An 18,238-nucleotide genomic window follows, 5' to 3' on the forward strand; every position below is an offset into this window, starting at 1 on the left:
GAGGGGAAGGGTCATTCGGCTTGTGTCAGGGTCTGGATTTAACCCAGGTCTTGAGCTTAGAGCAAGGGTTTTTACAGAAACCTGGGTGTCTATGAATGTATTTGGTAACTGTATTTCAAAAGAATTGGTTTCCTTTGTAATTCTGTCTTTTATTTTGTTCATTTAAAAATACCCTTCTGAGGAGCCCTCAGGCAGGCTTCACCAGACTGTCAAAGTGTGGGAATGGTGAAGGAAGAGTCACAAGAGAAATCTAGATAACACAGCCCTGGTCTGATGGGGTTCCTCATGGCCATGAGCAAGTGATTTAAAATCCTTAGTCCTCAGTTTCCATATCTGTAAAATGAAGAGGTTGGATGAAAGGCTCTTAAGCTCCTCGCAGTTTATAAAAGAGTAACCTTTAGCCTGGTCATGCTGAGGCATTGTTCAGGGACCTCCTAGCTTCAAACCCAGTTAGGCCTGGACTAGATCAAACCATTCAGCTTCTCTGTGCCTTCCCCAGCCCCAGCCCCAGCCCCAACATGATGAGTCAAAGAAAAGCCAACACGGGAGTATCCGAGCTCATCTGGGCTGCAATGGCATCAGCTCTAAAAAGGAGATCGGTGATGTTCCCAGGGAAAGGTAGCAGAGTCAGGATTGGAACTCATGGCCTCACTCCAAACCCAATGCTTTGTCCACCACTGCACTTGGTCTCTTTTCACTAGAGTTTAATTTTACCAGCCAAAATGATAGGTTAAAAATAAAAATCCTGCGGATGATGGCTGTTTTGGTGGCCTCCCCCCTGTCCCCACTGCCTTCAGAAAAGTGGCATCTCTCTTTGGTGGGCGAAGGAAGGAGGTAGATGAACAGAACCCGTGCCAGGCCAGGGAGGGGAAGAGGTCCCTGGTGCCCAGGATTGTAGCAGCTCCAGCCCTGACCATATGAGGCCCAAGATGGCCTGCGAGAGTGTAAGGCACAGACACTGGCCTTAGCACAGTGGGCAGAGCCCAGGAGAAGAGAAGTCTTGGCCACGAGGATCTCCAATAGAAGCAGAGTTTGGGGAACATTTCTTCCCAAGTCCAGAGGGTAGAGATACTGGGGGGAAAATTCTGGGGGGCCATACTGGGCCCCCCTCCCAGGTCACAGATAGATGGGCTGCTCCTGGCCAGTGAGGAGGCGGTAGGTAGAGGCTGGCATCATCTTAATATGGACCTGGTAGGAGAGAGGACTCAAGGCTAGGATGTGTAAAACAAAAGAAAACTTCACCCAACCTCCCCCACCCCAATTAGCCAGCCTGAGGGAGAAATGGGGAGCAGTAAGAGAAGGGTACCTACCTCATGGTGGGCCTGGGTGAGCAGCTGGATAATCTTTTCATGGGGTGTAGCCACCACACTCTGCCCATTGATCTCAATGATTCGGTGTCCAACTCTGACGCCCCCACGCTCTGCGATGCCTCCACGCATCAGGCTGCAGATCTGAGGGATGAGACCGTGGCACAGCTGTTATGGGGCCCTAACCACTGGCCAAGAGCCTGCCTTTCCCAGCCAGCAAGCTACTGAACCCCTGGCCCCAAGACACTTGCAAACTGCACCTGCCAGTACACCTGGTGTGAGCCTGCAACCTGTCTTGGTCCTCTCAGGACCTTTCTCAGACACCCCCACATCACAAGCAATCCGAGACCCGAGCCCCAAACTCACAATGCCATTCTCCACACAGAAGCCCAGCTGCTCTCGAGCATGAGGTCGGCGGATGATGGCCGTGGTGACAGGTGGACAGTGAACGATACTCAGAGTCACTGAAGTCTGAGACTTTAGTTCCTGTTGAGGAGAGAGCAGGGACCAGGGTCAGACCCTGAGAGCAGTGAGCTAGAAGCGGAAGAGCACTAAATCCTCCAGAGATCTGGTTTCTAACCTGGCTTTACCACGTGATGGGGCTAGTCACCTGCTCTCTCTGGGCTTTACCCAGCTGAAAACTGGGGGAGTTGGACTAAATTTCTAAGATCCCTTCCAGCCCTCCACCTGAGGTTCCCAGTGGGACGTGAACTTAACTTCTATCCTCTATACTTAAAATCTAGGGTAGACCCACCCCTCAACTCAAGCTCCCAGGGACTCTTACTCGGACAATGGCCTGGCATGAGGCCAGGGGCAGCCCCACCAGGCTGGTGCCATTGACTGCGGTGAGCCGGTCTCCAATGCTCAACAGCCCAGAGCGCTCAGCTGGACCTCCGTGCAGCAGGTTGGCGATGACAGCCGTGGGCAGCAGGGAACCCCAGCCAGACTCTACCAGAGCCACTCCCAGACCCTCTCCCCGCTGTTTCTCAATACACACCTGTCAGGAAAGGGATGTTGGGGAGAGAAGATGTCAGGCACAGAGCTGTGCCTCCCTCTTTCCCTCCCCATGATCCCTGACCCAGGAGCAGAGAGGAGGAAAAAGAGACTGAATGAGTTTAAGAGAGGAGAAAGCCTTTCCTTCTGCATTTCAACCTTTATAACCTAGGTTAGTGATGGCAAACCTTTTAGAGACTGAGTGCCAAAACTGCAACCCTCACACCACATGTGAGCCACCCACCTTACTCCAGACAGGGGAGGGAGGAAGTGCTCCCACTGGGCTGCTGGGCAGAGGGATGGGGGATGGGAGAAATGTACTCAGACACATGTGGAGAGGGGAGGAGAGCAGCCCTGTCCAGCACACATGCCATAGGTTTGCCAACATAGGCCTAAATAATCACTTTATCACATATTTCTATTCCTACAATAATGCCACAGAGCACACATTTAGAGCCAGAAGGGATTGCCATATCTAGTCCACCCCCACCCCAAATTTTATAGCAGCAAAAATTAAAGCTCCAAGAAATTAATGGGCATGCTCTAGATTACAAAGGCAGTCAAGTAGAGATAGGAACATATGTCTCCCGACTTCAAATCCAGGACTCCTGCCAACATGCCATCCTGCCTTAACTGGGGAAAGGGAGGAAGTTAGAGGGGGAGAAGAAAATGAAATAGTTTTCTAGAAGCCACTATGGTACTATGGACAGATCAGATCATTGGATTTAGTCTCAAAAACTCCTATTGTGAATTCCAATTTTGCCCATTTTGAATTGGGCTATCTAACCTTGGGTAAGTCTCTTCAGTTACTTTATCTTTAAAATGGAGATGGCAATACTTGGACAGTAGGTGATGGAATGGGATAATGGGTGGAGTAAGTTCTATATAAATGCCAGCTACTGTTACTTTGGCCAGGCAGCTAGGCAGTACTGTGGGCAGAGTTCCTGGCCTGGAGTCAAGAAGAGTCATCTTCTTGAATTCTAATCCTGCCATGGCACTTCCTTGCTGTGTGACCCTGGGAAAGTCACTTAATTGTTTGCCTCAATTTTCTCATTTGTTAAATGAGCTGGAGAAGGAAATGGTAAACCACTCCAGTATCTCTGCCAAGAAAACTCCAAATGAGATCACAGAGAGTTGGACACAACTGCAACAGCTGAACAACATTGCTATTTTAAAACTCAGATATTTAAGATAAAAATAACCTTAGATTCTAGAACATAAACCATTTGAACTGACCAAGGCCTCCTCTTTCCTCCTATTCCACAGATGAAGCAATGTGAAGTTCACGGAGGGTGGGGGCATCTCGCTGTTTTCTCAAGATGGCCCGAGAGCAGCATGATATATTGGGGAGTTTAAAGGTCATCGAAGGAAGATGAAATCAAGAGCAACAATAGGTCAGAGGAGACTTAGGGGGTCCAAAGACCTAGGAGTGGAAGATCTAAGAACCAAAAAAAGGAAATCTTGGGAGAGCAGGTAGTGGAAGAAAAGGGCTGGGGGAGGCTTGGCTGGGGAAGAGAAAGCTTCACTTTCACTCACATCTCTGCAGTTCTCCTGATTTGAGAAGTGGGCCAGGTCCCCATTGTGCAGGTCCCCTTCATTCAGCCTCCTACAGTCTTCTTGGGCACTCAACTGGCTAGGATCAATGCCACTGGCCCGAAGGAACTGACCATACGCCACACCAAAGGCCTGTCCAATGGCCTGGGCAATCAGCTGGGCCTGTGGGGCACAAAGAGTACTAACAACCTACCCCTCTTTTTAAGCTTCTATCTCATGGCATTTCCCAGCCATTGGATCCTCAGAATCATTTCTCCACATACTTCCTGGAGATCCTGACCCAGACCCCTAAGGCCAAGGGCCTGGCCTGGGGCTTTGAGAAAAGTAAATGGGGTAGGTCTAGCCCCACACCAAACCTGTGAAACCCTCAGAGAGTCTGGTGTCTATCCCTGCCCCCCTCCACCAGGCAGCTCACATCTGCTGAATGAAAAACATGGCAGATCATCTTGTAGAGACGCCGTTCCTGGGAGCCAGGCTGCCGGGTCAGACGCCTTCGGGCCATCAGCACCACTACATTGCCAATGTCAGCAATGTAAGAGATGGTCTGCAGAGAGTGATCCATCATAGCCTCCTGGTATGGGCCAAGACCAGAAAGAAGAGACTCAGAGCAGGGTGAGGGCACCTCACTGCTTTCTCAAGATGTCTCGAGGGCAGCAGGAAAGATCCCTGATTAGGACACCAAATAGCTATATGACCATGGGTCAAGTCCCTTAACCACCAAGTCATAGCATCCTCCTCCATTAATAACAATCACAGCTAGCAGTTCTATATCACTTCATTATGTTTTGGGGACCTCCCAACAAGCCTGGGAGAGAGGTGCTATTATCTCATTTTATAGGTGGGTAAACTGAGGCACACAGCATGGTTAAATGACTTGATCAGAGTCACACAGTTAAGTTAATGTCTGAGACCAGATTTGAACTCAGGTTTTCTTCCTAATTTCAAGCCCAAAGCACTATCCACTGCTAGCTGCCTCAATCTAAACAACAAGATGACACATGTACTATACAAGGCTGTTGTAAAGAAAGGACTTTGTAGACTTTAAAGTGCTATGGAAGCAAGTTATGACCTCTTTTTCCATTTCTTCCTTTGATAGCCAGCCCGGCCCAACCCAACCCATCATTTTCAATCACTCACTGTTCAAGAAACTACAATGGCTCCCCATTGCCTACAGAACCACAGGTTCAAAGAGCTGGAAGTGGAGGAGACCTTAGGGGTCCTTCTAGTCTCATCTCTTGCTTTTACAGAAAAGGAAAGCACCCCAGAGCGTTGAAGTGACTTGCCAGGCTCAAGGCCAAGCCTTTCCACCCAGTATTCAAAAGCCCTCCATGACCTGGCCCCACTCTCCCTGTCTAGGCTCACCCTCCCCTGCTACCGTTTGGCCAAAAGCTCCTCATCAGCTCTCAAATATATTGTGTGTCTTGTCACATCCATTTCTCCCTTCCTGATTGGGTCTGGGCCAGTACCTGGGAGTCAGCTGTCAAGACTTTGATCCTCTTTGTAGAGATGAAGAGGTCAACTTCGGTCATGGGCTGGGTCTCTCCCTCAGGAGCCTGCAGGTAAGGACAACAGTGGGGGCCACAGGCCCAAAGAGAACTCGGAGCCCTCCTTCATCCCAGCTTCTCTCCTTTCTACGGGAGCCAGGCAGCCCTGGCTACAGCTACGGCCAAACTCTCTATTCTCTCAATGAGACCAATGTCCCTGGCCTCTGGCATAAACCAAGTTAGAGGCAGAGAGAAAGAGCATTGGATTTGCATTAATGGAATCCCAGTTATCCCACTTACTACATGTTTGAGTTTAGGTAAGCCATGTAACCTCCCCAAGTCTCAGGGCCTTTATCTATAAAATGGGAGGGGAGAAGGAAGGGTGACTGGGACAGGTAACTCCACTCTCATCAGGCAGTAATGGGGGGAGATGAAACCAGGTAATTCACTGTGTGATACTTGACCTATGGATTCATTTTAGGGGCAGAGCTCTAATAGGCCCCAGATTTGCTCCATAATCTTCCCCAAAGATGTGTACAATCTTAAGGCATGGAAGTAGATTCAGACTGAAGAGAGGGTCAAAGGCTAAGCTCCAGGTTCTTCCAGCCCTCAGTCCCTTATCTCCATACCTTTGCTCCAAAGGGTAAAAGGTAATGGTGACAAACTCACGGATCACACCACTCCTGTTCTCCTTTCCCATCCTTCCTGCTGCTGGCCTTACCTTGATCTGGTCCACAGCCTCTTGAGCCTGGGCCATTCGGGAACTAGGAGATGGGTTCCGCTCTGAAACAAGCTGGGTGGAGCCCAGATACTTGGCTCCAAAAATGACACCATCCAGCAGGTCTTCTGGGTCACAGGGCCCTGCCACTGAGACACAGGAAAGGGAGGGACAAGCATCAGGTGGGTGAGTACTTGAGGCCCCCTCTTTTGGCTCCCAGCTCTCTCTTCAGGAGGCTCTGGGATGCCACAGAGCCATGAAACTTATGAGATCCCAAATCAGTCACCCTACCCCTCCAAAGTCTAAAACTACAACCGATACCACCTGTGATTCCAGATGCCAGCAAGTAGTTTGCCCTCCACATTACTCAAGAAGTTCAAAGGAGTTTGCAATACTCAATTAGAAAAGAAATGTGATGGGCTCTGGGAGTACAAATAGCCTCACAAAAGCCTACTTTGAATGGTCTAGACCAGTGATTCCCAAAGTGGGTGCCACCGCCCCCTGGTGGGTGCTGCAGCAATCCAGGAGAGGTGGTGATGGCCACAGGTGCATTTACCTTTCCTATTAATTGCTATTAAAAATTTTTTAAAATTAATTTCCAGGGCACTAAGTAATATTTTTTCTGGAAAGGGGGCGGTAGGCCAAAAAAGTTTGGGAACCACTGCTCTACACTCTAGACCAGTGATGGGGGGAAGGAAATGCTCATCTGTCAGTCTATTTCTAAGGCAACTCTTTCAAAGTTTCATTGTATTGTATCCTACTCATGGTATTCATCAGATTAGGAATAACATTCCAGGGCCGGATAGAACATTTCAGGGGGCTGTATCTGGCCCGAGGGCCATAGTTTGCCCATCACTGGTCTAGAACTCCCAGTCTAGAACTCTCCATTCCCTTCCAGGTGTGCAGAGTACCTTCTGGCCTGGCCATCTCAGAAGCAAGGATAGGTATTTGTCCTTCCCCTCTGATACTCTTCCCCCACTCCCCAGATTCCAGATTGGTAAAATGGAGAAGCAAGAGGACGACACTCACCTTCTTGGAAGGTAGGGTAGGATGCTAAGGCTTCTGGGGTCTGGAAGGAGACATGAAAGAGAAGGGAGCTTAACAACTAGATCTCTTGGTGTGATTTTGAGGTCATGCTGAGGGAGATAAGGAAGTCCTATTTACCTGGGTAGTGCTAGCACCAGTAGATGGCTCCTCAGAATGGGGCAGAGGGGCAGGTCCCAGCCAGGGCTCTGGGGAGCTACTAGAACTACATTCTCCATCCACAGATCCCTCTTCTGCCTTCTCAGCACAGTCCTTTGGCGGCTGAAGAAGGCAGGGGACAGGGTCTTCAGGGTCTTTAAGACCTGCGGGAAGAGTGTGGGTCAGAGGTGCTTCTCCCTCACCACAAAGGAGACTCAGCAGGTCCTCATGTCTGACTTCCGATGACAAAAGTCCATGATTTTCTGGGGCTTCAGGAGTGGCCAAACCGTGGCCAGTGGCAATGTGAAGGGGGCAGGGGTGCCCATCCTGGGAAGGTGCTTCTGGCAAGTCTGAAGGCAGGGCCTGGAACTGGTTCACCAGGTCCTGAATTTCCTGTCCACTGGGGTCTTCATCTAGGTCCATCTGGTTCAGACCCCCCAAACCCTTAAGTTCAGGCCTCTCCAAGTCATTAGCTGAAGCTGCCTCAGGGACTGCTGGATCCCAACGGCAAGGAGGTCCTAAAGGAGCAGCAACTGAGGGTGGGGAACTCGAAGAGGAGAGAGGAACAGAGGCCTCTGACTCCTCCAGGTCCATGACTGGAGGCTCTGAGGAAGACAGAGCAAAATCCATGCTTCCACACTAGCATGTCCAAGAAGCAGGGCAAGTTGAGTCCTGGGTTCTGTCACTAGGTGACCTCACAAACGTTAAGTCTCCAGGCTTCAGCTGACCCCTCTGTAAAACAGGAAGGATGGATTAATAATAGAAGTAACAGTGAGTGACAAAAGAAATAATAAGGCGGTTAGGTGGATGGAGTTCTGGACCTGGGAGTCAGGAGTTCAAATCCAGCTTCAGAAATTAAGCTATAAGAACCTGGGCAAATCACCTCTGTTTCCTCACCTGGAAAATGAGGATAACAGTAGCACCTACCTCCCAGTGTTGTGAAGATCTGGTGAAATAACATTTGTAAAGTGCCTTGCAGACTTCAAACTGCTATTAAGAAGAAGAAGAAGAAGAAAAAAAAAAAAAAAAGCCTGGCCCACTAGTAGTAACTGGTATTTATATAGTTCTTTAGGATTGCAAAGCACCTTGCCCACCTCATCTCATTTGAGTCTCCTAACTATCCCAAGAAGCAGGTGTTACAAGTAGTAGAATTATTGTTCCCACTTTGTTGTTGTGTCGGGCCTGATGCTTCATGACCCATCTGGGGCTTCCTTAGCAGAGATTTTGAAGTGGTTTACCATTTCCTTCTCCAGCTCATTTTACAGATGAGGAGACTAAGGTAAATAGGGTTAAGTGACTTGCCCAGGGTCACACAGCTGTTCCGTGTCTGAGGTCGAATCTGAACTCAGGTCTTCCTGCCTCCAGGTCCATCGATCTAACCATTTGCACCCCCTACCTGCCCTCATTTTACATATGAAGAAACTGAGGCTCAGTAGTAGTTCAAAGCGGGGTCAAACTGTTAGTATCGGAGAAGAGAACTGAAATCAGTTTTTACCGCTCTTCCCCTCCACTTTCCTCTTCAATTCTCCCGGGTCCTGCCCCCACAGGCTCCCCTCTTTCGCCACAAGCCCAGATCCCTGTTGCCCCCACCCCTTTCCCTGCCACCCTTGCCCTAATTCCCAAACCTGATTGGGGTCCCGGGCCTGACCGCACCGCATTCTGCCCCAACAACTACTTTTAAGCAGCCTCGCGTTCTCATAAGGCCGGGGTTCCCGGGCGACCCCGGCTTCGTTCCGACTCCAGCGCGCTGGGCCCCTCCTCAGGGTCACCGATACCGCCACCGCAGCCGCTCCCAGATCAATCCCGGCCGGGCCAGGTTCCCCACCACCACACTGCGTCTGCGCCTTCTCAAGAGCATCTTGGGAAATGTAGTTCCTGAGAAGTTAGGTGGCGTGGCGAGGTGGAGCTCTCCTTCGGGAATGGGAGAAAGTCCGGGTGGAATAAGCCGACCTTCTTTATATAGCGATTCTTTCCACTTCATCCAGGGTTCTTTCCACCACACACAGGAATAACTACAATTAACTACAGAGATGAAGCTGGAACCCAGATACTTTGCCTCCTAATTCAGCAGACCATACAGAAGTTTTGGTACTTGTTAAGTACCAGCCTTTTAAGTACTGTTAAGTACTCTGTTAAATACCTCTGAAGTCACATGAATGAAAAGCCTTTATTAAGCAGTTATACGAAAAATGCTATGCTTTCCGGCAATACTTAAATATTATTTTATATTATAGCAATCGACCAGAAAGATGGCTTTTAAAACTTGGAACAAAAGACAAAAACTTGTATTTTTCTAGTGTTAACTGCTTGTTCAAATGTCATATTTGAATTGCCCTAAATCCATGTCATATTTTTATCTTTTTATTCTTCAATAACTAATAATTAGCATTTATCCTCATTTGATCCTCAGAACAATCCTCGTAGGCAGGTGCTATGGTTATCCGGTTTTTGTAGAGGAAGAAGGTGAGGAAGAGAGATAAGTGATTTGCCCAGGGTTATACAGCTCATAAAGTGTCTGAAGCTTCATTTGAACTGAGGTCCAGTCCTCTATGCACTGTGCCCACCACCTGCTTAATCATACATCTCCATATACAGATATCTTGGGGAGGAAGGGCAAGGGCAGACTGATGTTGACTTTATTAACGTAGAGAGCTCTAGGGGTGGAAACGATCCATCAGGCCACCATCTCTTCAAATTATAAATTTATAGGCTTTTCCTGGCACTGAGTATCCAAGTGACGTCTCCTTAGCCCTATGTGTCAGATAGGACTTAATCCCAAGTGTTCCTGATTTTCAGAGGACCGCCCTCTGGTGGATAGCTATAATACAAAACTATTTACGTTTTGGAGTACAAAGATAATACTTGAAATGAGAGCTTAATAAAGGTTTTTTATTTGTGTCACTGGAGGTATGTAATAAGGTATTTAACTAGGTAAGACTTCCTGGAGGAAGTGCCACTTAAATCGGGTTTAAAGGATAGGAAAGACTTCAGCAATCACTTAAGCTCCCCAGGTCTCATTTTGCTCATCTGCAAAAATAAAAGATCTAAGGCTAAATTTCTAAAGCCCTTTCTGTTTCTAAATCTTGTGATCAAGAGGCAAAGAGAGAGGGAAATGCATTCTAGGCAGAAGGCATTGCATGAATTAAAATAAGGAGGAAGATTTGGAATAAGACAGTTTCCTTGGACAGGGGCGAAAGGAAAGAAAAATAAAGGTGGGAGTAAGACTCTGGAAGGCTTTGAACGCCAAACAGAAGTGTGAACTTTACTCAGGAGCCGATGAAAATGTTTGTCGCACTTAGAGCTAAAAAAATTTTTTTAATGTAGAGGTAAGGATTACACTTCCCTGAAGCCCCTTCCAACTCTGTAAACTAGAAACTACTCAAATTTCTTCACGAGGACTACAGTTCCCAAAATGCTGTGCGGCCGCCTTAGTTATGGGCATTTCCTTATGACGAAATAGTGTCAGCGACCTGAGCAAGACATGGCCGCCAGGCTCGTCTTCGGAGCTTTCCGGAGATGGGGCGGCTTGTGGGGCTTTTCGCTACGAGGTCCTACCACCTCTTGTGGCCTTTCTTTTCGAGGATACGCTAAGAAGCCGGGTAAGTTGGCCCGAACAGGGCAATAACAGGATCGAGGATCAGCGTCGACTTTGCACCGACGTGGGTCGTGGGACCGAGTCGAGCCGGGACACGCGGAGGATGCCGGTTCTCAGCTCAGTGCGCAGGCGCTTGTTGTCGGTCTTGGCCACTGCCCTGGATGCTGTGTGCCTGCCTGCCTATCTATTAATGAGGAGCCGAGTTAGGAGGGACTAAGCTCGGAGCAGGCCGGGCTGGGCAGTATTCAGCCACGCCCATTCTTCCCTCTTCTACCTCCCTTCCCCAGGATAGGGGCTTTGACTGTTCGGAAAAGAACATTTGGGGTCAACCTGCCTAAGGAAGGCAAATGGATCATTTGAAATAAATTTTGTACTACGTTTAGCAGTGCCTAACATACAATAGAACCTTAATAAATGCTTGTCCCCTCCCTTCAGTCAGAAAGCATTTGTTAAGCACCTGCTGGGTGCTAGGCCCTGAATATGCAAAACAGAAGATGAGAAAGAAAAAAAGAAGTTTCCTCCCCTAAGCATCTGGTTTTCAAAGGATTTTCAGTCAAAAGGGACTTATAGACAGACCAATTATCTCATTTTACAAAGGAAGTTGATTTCATAAACAGTGAAATGACTCACCCAGGGTCATTTAACCTTTAAGTTAAGTAAGGGAACAAGGATTTAAACTCAGATGTTCTACTTCCCAAATCCATTGCTCTTTCTACCACTGAAAACTAATCTTAGGCCAGACTTCAGTGAATCATTGTGTTAGAGCTACAAGGAACCTTAAAATATAGAATATTTGAGCAGGAAGGAACCTTAGGACACATAAATTGTCAGAACCTGAATTGGTTTTACAGATCATATGGTCCAATTTTCAGAAGCCTGGAGAAGGTTAATGAGTTACCTACGTACAGGTAGGTGGTGTATATAGAGCCCCAGGCTTGGAGTCAGGAAGACCTGAGTTCTTTATAGCCTCAGACATTTAGTAGCTGTGTGACCCTGGGCAAATCATTTAACCCTTGTTTGCCTCTGTTCTCTCAACTGTAAAATGGGGATAATAATAGCTCCTACCTCCAGGGATGGTCATGAGGGTCAAATAGAATAATAATCATAAAGCCCTTAGCATTTTACCTAGTACATTGTAAGAGCTATCTAATTGTTAGCTATCATTATCATATACCTCATACTTGCTAAATGAATATAGGAGGGAACTAATCTTTCCAGCCTTAGTACAGTGTCATCATCAATTAATAAATGCTTATTACCTTCTCCCTTGAGATGCCCTGGCACAGTGCTCAGCTGAGTTGTTCTCTTCACAGTTATAAAAGGAGGCAAAGGCAAAGCTGTATCTGCAGAAGCCCTGAAGGACCCAGATGTATGTAAGGACCCAGTCCTGCTTACCACACATGCCATGGGGGTCAACATCTACAAACAGGGGCCTGAAGTGGCCCTGAAGCCTGACTCAGAATATCCTGACTGGTGAGTTGAAGTGAACCCCTTAGGTTCCTCCTTCCTCACCTCCTTCTCCAATTAAAAGCCTCAGACATATGTATATTGCTTGGTACCTGGAAGCTATAGGATCTCCAAGGAGAGAAGGTCACTTTACATGGAGTGCTATTCCCTAAATTCAGTCTTCTATCTCCGAAGTTTCTATAGTCTCTTTCCCTGTTCTCGCAATGTACCCCCAGCATCCCCTCTAGTTTGTGGGGCTAGACCAAGATGTGGAAAATGTACATAAAAAATTTTTTGGCTTTTGCATTCTTTTCCCAAACTTTAACTTTTTTACTTATCTTAACTTTTTAAAAGAATTGTGTATGTTTATGGTATTCAGAGATTAAAATATGTTTATATTGCATAATACTATACATATATTTTATGTATTTCTGAGTTTCTTACTTTTTCTGTGTCGGGTCATCTGCTAGCCCTCATGTGTCATCTTCTCCTACAAAACTCCCCAAAAATTCCCATTTGATCTCTTATGCCAACTCTCAACATATTGAAATAGCAATGTAGAAAGGATATTTGTACTTTCCTTACCTCTTCGAATCATGTAGTAGATGCTGAATAAATGCTTATTGAATTGAAAAAGAAATTATTTCTGTCAAGGCTTATTTCCAATCCAGTTCAAAAAGGAAAGGATTTATGTAAGAGGTAGTTCCAGAGCTAAGCCTTGAAGAAAGCTAGGAATTCTAAAAGATGAAGATAGATACATTGCAGCCTCAGGGCACAGATAGCCTAGGCCTGTGGTGGTAAACCTATGGCACTCTGCCAGAGGGGACACATGCCATCACCCCAGCAGAGTTTGACCAAGTTGGTTACCAGAAAGCCAGAGGGATGCGGAGCTGGGCTGCTCTCCTTTCCCTCTTGATAGGCACCTGAGGACATTTCTCACATCACCCTCCCCCCTAGAAGGTTCACCATCACGGGCCTAGGCAGATATAGAGATGAGAAATAGAATGCCAAATTCAAGTCACATCATAAAACAAATTTGGCTAGAATATAAAGTGAGTCAAGTGTAGTGATGTCCAATAAGCCTAGAAAAGGTAGGCTAGAACTAGGCTAGTTTGGAAAAGGCTTTAAATGGCAAACTGAAGAGTTTGTATTTTACTGTAGAAGCAATTGGAAGCCATTCATATTTGTTGAGGAGGGGCCTGACATAGTCATACTTCTTTAGAGAGATTATTTTGGTAACTGTGGAAGGTGGATTAGGGAAGAGAAAAACAGTTGTCTGTTTCAAAAGACAGCTTTTGAAATAGTCTGGCCAAGAGGTGATGAAGCCCTGAACCAGGATGAGGGCTATGTGAGTGAGAGATGTGGAGGCAGAATGGGCCAGACTTAGCAACCAGTTGCATATAGAAGGTAGAGGAGAGGAAACAAAGTATGATTCTGTGATTACAAACCTGGATGACTGGAAGAATGGAGGTATTTCCTAAGGGAAAAGGGAAGTGTGGTCTATCAGGCTTTGCCTCATTCCACTCATTTATGTTTTCTCCCTTCTCCAATTACCTGGGGGCCCCTCATTTGTTTATATGTTGTATCTCCTAATAGAAACCACACTTAAGGGCAGGGACTGGAGGGGAGGGGGGCAGCACTCCTAACATATGGTAGAGTGTTTTGTAAGGTGCTTAATGATTGCTTGTGAAAAATTGGATTTAAAGCTTCCTGTAGTAGGTAGGACTTGAATTGGATCTCAAAGGAATTAGATGGGGGGAAAAGCAGATATTGTCCTGGCCAATATAAGGAATAGAAAGGATGCTGGCCTGATTGGGATAGTGTAGGGCTTCAGGAATAGAGACTGAAAGGCCTCAAATACTTGACTCGGGAATTTGGTCTTTATTCTATAAACCAGGGATATAGCAAATGATAGTCCTAAGGCCAAATATAGTCCCCACCTCTTTCTTGTAAGGGCATAAGCTAAGGGTGTTTTTTATATTTTTAGATAAAGCTTTATTGTATTTTTAAATCCATTCTTAGATTGGGGCTTCAACCTTTTCTGCTCTAGATCAAAAGGAGCCATGAAAGGTGGTTGATCGGGGTAATGACTCCCCTCTCTTCTTCAGGCTCTTCGAGATGAACCTGGGACCACCCAAGACACTGGAGGAGCTGGACCCTGAAAGCCATGAGTACTGGCGGCTCCTTCGCAAACAGAACATGTGGAGGCACAACAGGTTGCACAAGAACAAGAAACTGTGACAAAGGACTGCGAAGGCGGCGTCATCCCTGTTTCTCTAGACATGCTGTGATGGGAAGTCCCCTGGGTAATCATCTCGGGTCCTCACTGACCAGGACCTCTTCCCAAGACAGCATGGGAGGAGGAAGCCACAGAGAAAGGTTTTTCTCTCAAGAACTTTGCATTTTTCTGGAAAAGAAGCAAGAAGTAGAGGGAATAATTCCGTCCCTTTTTTCCTTGGACCATGATTCTTCAAGCCCACCTCTCTTACGTTCTGACATATCCAGCAGCCTCTACTATTATGAGGCTAGCTGGCAGGAGCAAGGCAGGTGAATAAAGCACTCCCAGGAGTTTCTTTGGGAGCAGAATGACACCTGCTCACACCGTGTACTCTCTTCTGACCTTGGTGTTTGGGAGTGTAGAGATAATCCCTCCTGCAGGTCTTTGTTATAATTCCTAGAGAACCCACAGGGATAGTCACTAGTCAAACAGTAAAACAGCTCCCCCCACCCTTCCCTCTGCCTCTGCTTCCCCAAAGACCCCATTCTCCTACCCTCTCAATGAACCAACCCACTTAGATTTCCCTGGAGTCTCCTGTAATTACTTTAAGAGTCTTACAGGGGCAACTAGGTAGCACAGTGGACTGAACACCAGGCCAGGATTCTAGAGGACCTGAATTCAAATCAAATACTTCCTACACTTCCTAGCTGTGTGACCCTGGGCAAGTCACTTAACCCCAACTGCCTAGCTCTTGTAGCAGTTCTGCCTTAAAATTGATACTAAAACAGAAGATAAGAGGTTTTTTAAAAAAATCTTCTGCTCCTGGGGTGCGTGGCATTTTCCTGGGGAAAGCACGTGGCTGGGCTTTAGTGATGCTAAAACTTAACTGACATGTGGCGAGGTTTAAACCTCTCAAAGACCTGTCACCTTACTGTAATTAATCTTCCCAACAGTCCTGTGAGTTAGCAGAGCAGGGATTATTATCCCCATTCTACACCAAAGGAAACAAGTTCAGTGGTTTGGCAGTCACACAGTGGCTTCTGAGGGCTGTACCAGGGCCAGGTCTACTGAGGTCTCTGTCCATTACATTATGTCTCTCCAGGTGCAGGATTTCCTAGCATGTGATGACACTTTGTGCCAGGCTCCCAGGCATCCCGGACCGGGGGGGTCTAGCTCTGAAGTCCCTCTCAGCCCCTTTCACCGGCTCGGGTGATGCTGGCCTGGGACAGTCTTTGGCCTGAGCTAGTGCAAGGGAAGACAGTCTGTCTGAACTTCCCAGCTCTCCTTTCTTCCTCCTGCCCTCCTCGCTAGGCTAAGTGGATGCAGTTGAATCCATGAAGGGTGGCAGGTGAGGTAGAGGGACCAGCATTCCTAAGACTGTCCTGCTGGAGATGCTTGTTCTGGTTCCTAGAGAACCCACGGGAATGGGTGTCCGGGCCAGGCCAGCATTCATGAGCCATGCCTTTAAGGACAGTGCCAGAGATGGAAGAAAGGCTGTTGCTGCCTCCAGCTTCCTTTTGTCCCCGCCAGGAGATAAGGACAAGCGTGTCTCCTGTGCCCAAGCTTCCCTAATTGACTCATCAGGTTGGAACCAAGTTTTTGTCTTCCCGTGTTTTTGTTTTTTAAACCCTTGTCTTCTGTCTTAGAATAGATACCAGGTATTGATTCCGCTGCTGAAGAGCGGTAAGGGCTAGGCAATCTGGGTTAAGTGACTGCCCCAAGATTACACAGCTAGGAAGTGTCTGAGGTCGGATTTGAACCCAGGACCTTCCTTCCATCTTTAGGCCTTGCTCTCTATCCACTTAGCCACTAGCTGCCCCTTTTGCCTTTATGTCCCTAGTGCTGGGTCAATAAGTATTTATTAAGCGCTTACACTCTGGTAGTAGACACTGATAAATGCTGGGCATTAAAAGAAAAAAATAGTTCCTGTTCTCCAGGAACTCACATTGTAATGGGGAAGACAACATATAAGTAACTGTGTACCTACAAGGTACATACACTGTAAATCTGCATGTACTCTGAAGTCATCTCAGAGGGCATCACTGCAGGGGAGGGGAGGGCCTTGGAAAGGTCTCTTGTAGAAGACAGGCTGTGAGGTGAAGCTTGAAAGAAGCCTGTCGTGATAAACTAGATGAAAAACTTAGCACAGTGCGTAGCGCGTCATAGTTTGTCCTTCGTTTTTTAAAGAAGACCAATAACAGCAAGAGGTGTCCAATCTGTGAATTGGGTTTAAGCGAGGCAGAGTTTCCCAGAGTCATTGATCCCACTCTCGTCCAGTTATTGAAGTCCAGTGGCAAGACGAGTCGGGATGAGTGGGAATGGCCCAGGAGGCAGTGGATGGCCTTGGCCTCCGATGCCTGACCAAACTACGCACCGACTTCATGGCCACTGGAACAAGTTGTTCTCATCCGCCCGTTACACTGACCCTCAATTTGGTATGGCCCGTCTTACTGAGGTGTTTTCAGCTAGGGCGTGGCCAATGAGCATGTACTGCTTCTTGGAGCCACCAGTGAGAGTTGGAGTAAAGGGTGGACCCCAAAGGTGGATACGCAGCTCTGAAAAGAGCTCCGCAGGACCTCCCACCAGAAGTGCTAGTGCTCCCTACCTCCCCATGCCACACAATGAACCAACCCCTTCCAACCTTAGCCAGTTTTATACACCTCTGTCCCCACTCCCAAGGCCCACTCCATTAATCAACCAAGTATTTGTTAAGCCAGTCATCATCCCTAATGGTACTCAAAGAGACAACTTTCTCAGGGGAGACTTAAGACCATTCAAGGTACTTTCCTCCCACTCACTCCTTTGGGTTTTTGTTTGTGTTTTTTTTTTTCCTATAAAAGGCTAGATAACCCGATCTTTTTTTTTTTAATTAAATTTTTTACTTTTAAATTTTTTCCATAATTCATATTGTCTCCTCCCCTTCTTCCCTCCCCCCTCCTGGAGTTGACAAGCAATTCCAGTGTGTTATACATGTATTATCACTCAGAGTCTGTTTCCATAGTATTCATTTTTGTAATAGAGTCATCCTTTAAAACCCAAACCCCAAATCCTATACCCATATAAACAAGTGGTAAATTGTATGTTTTCTTCTGCATTTCTGCTCCCACAGTTCTTTCTCATAAGTCCCTCAGGATTGTCCTGGATCATTGCATTGCTGTTAGCTAGCTAGCATGATCTTATGTTTCGTAAGCGAGATGTTATGTCCAAACCACAGGAAGTGATCATTGAACCGCATGGATCAGATCCCATTTGGAGCACTCATGTCTGCAAATCTGGACACCACGTTCAGGAAGGGCAATGATAAACAGTTGTGAGCAGGATGGCAACCAGCTGGTTGAAGGCACTGGGGATGCTTTAGCCTGCTGACAAGATTTGGTGAGACATAATCACCATCTTCTAGTATTTAAAGGATTTGGATTTGAGATAATTTTTGTTTTGCTTTGCTCCAGAGAGCAAAGACAAGGATAATTGGAGGAAATTGCAGAGAAGCAGATAGAGGTTTTTTTAAAGGAAAAACTTCCTAATAATTAAAAGAATCCAAAAGTAGATACAAGAGGCAGCTAAGTGGCTCAGTGGATAGAGTGCTGAACCTGGAGTTAGGAAGACTGGAGTTCAAATCCTGTTTCAGACACTTCCTTGCTGTGTGACCCTGGGCAGGACACTTAACCTCTGATTGCCTGAAAAAAAGGATCCCCTGGAGAAAGAAGTGGCAAGCTATTCTGGAATCCCTGCCAAGAAGAC

The 18,238-nt window shown here is 47.0% G+C and overlaps 2 protein-coding genes across 2 annotated transcripts; one reads left to right on the plus strand and one right to left on the minus strand.

Moving 5' to 3' along the window:
* Window positions 1-691: 691 nt before the first annotated feature.
* APBA3 (amyloid beta precursor protein binding family A member 3) lies at window positions 692-9,010 on the minus strand. The gene is made up of 11 exons (XM_044658513.1): window positions 8,864-9,010; window positions 7,221-7,970; window positions 7,086-7,125; window positions 6,060-6,205; window positions 5,321-5,407; window positions 4,270-4,425; window positions 3,837-4,016; window positions 2,092-2,304; window positions 1,674-1,793; window positions 1,311-1,451; window positions 692-1,188 (listed from the first exon to the last, which is right to left on the minus strand). The coding sequence occupies exons 2-11, from the start codon at window positions 7,866-7,868 to the stop codon at window positions 1,117-1,119; spliced, it is 1,803 nt and encodes a 600-aa protein (XP_044514448.1). The 5' UTR covers window positions 7,869-7,970; window positions 8,864-9,010; the 3' UTR covers window positions 692-1,116.
* Window positions 9,011-10,718: 1,708 nt separating this feature from the next.
* MRPL54 (mitochondrial ribosomal protein L54) lies at window positions 10,719-14,887 on the plus strand. The gene is made up of 3 exons (XM_044658514.1): window positions 10,719-10,837; window positions 12,147-12,306; window positions 14,388-14,887. Exons 1-3 carry the CDS (start codon window positions 10,720-10,722, stop codon window positions 14,518-14,520), a joined length of 411 nt encoding a protein of 136 aa, XP_044514449.1. The 5' UTR covers window position 10,719; the 3' UTR covers window positions 14,521-14,887.
* The last annotated feature ends 3,351 nt before the right edge of the window (window positions 14,888-18,238 follow it).

This window comes from Gracilinanus agilis, chromosome 1, assembly GCF_016433145.1.
Source record: "Gracilinanus agilis isolate LMUSP501 chromosome 1, AgileGrace, whole genome shotgun sequence".
In the NCBI taxonomy this organism is placed as follows: Eukaryota; Metazoa; Chordata; class Mammalia; order Didelphimorphia; family Didelphidae; genus Gracilinanus; species Gracilinanus agilis.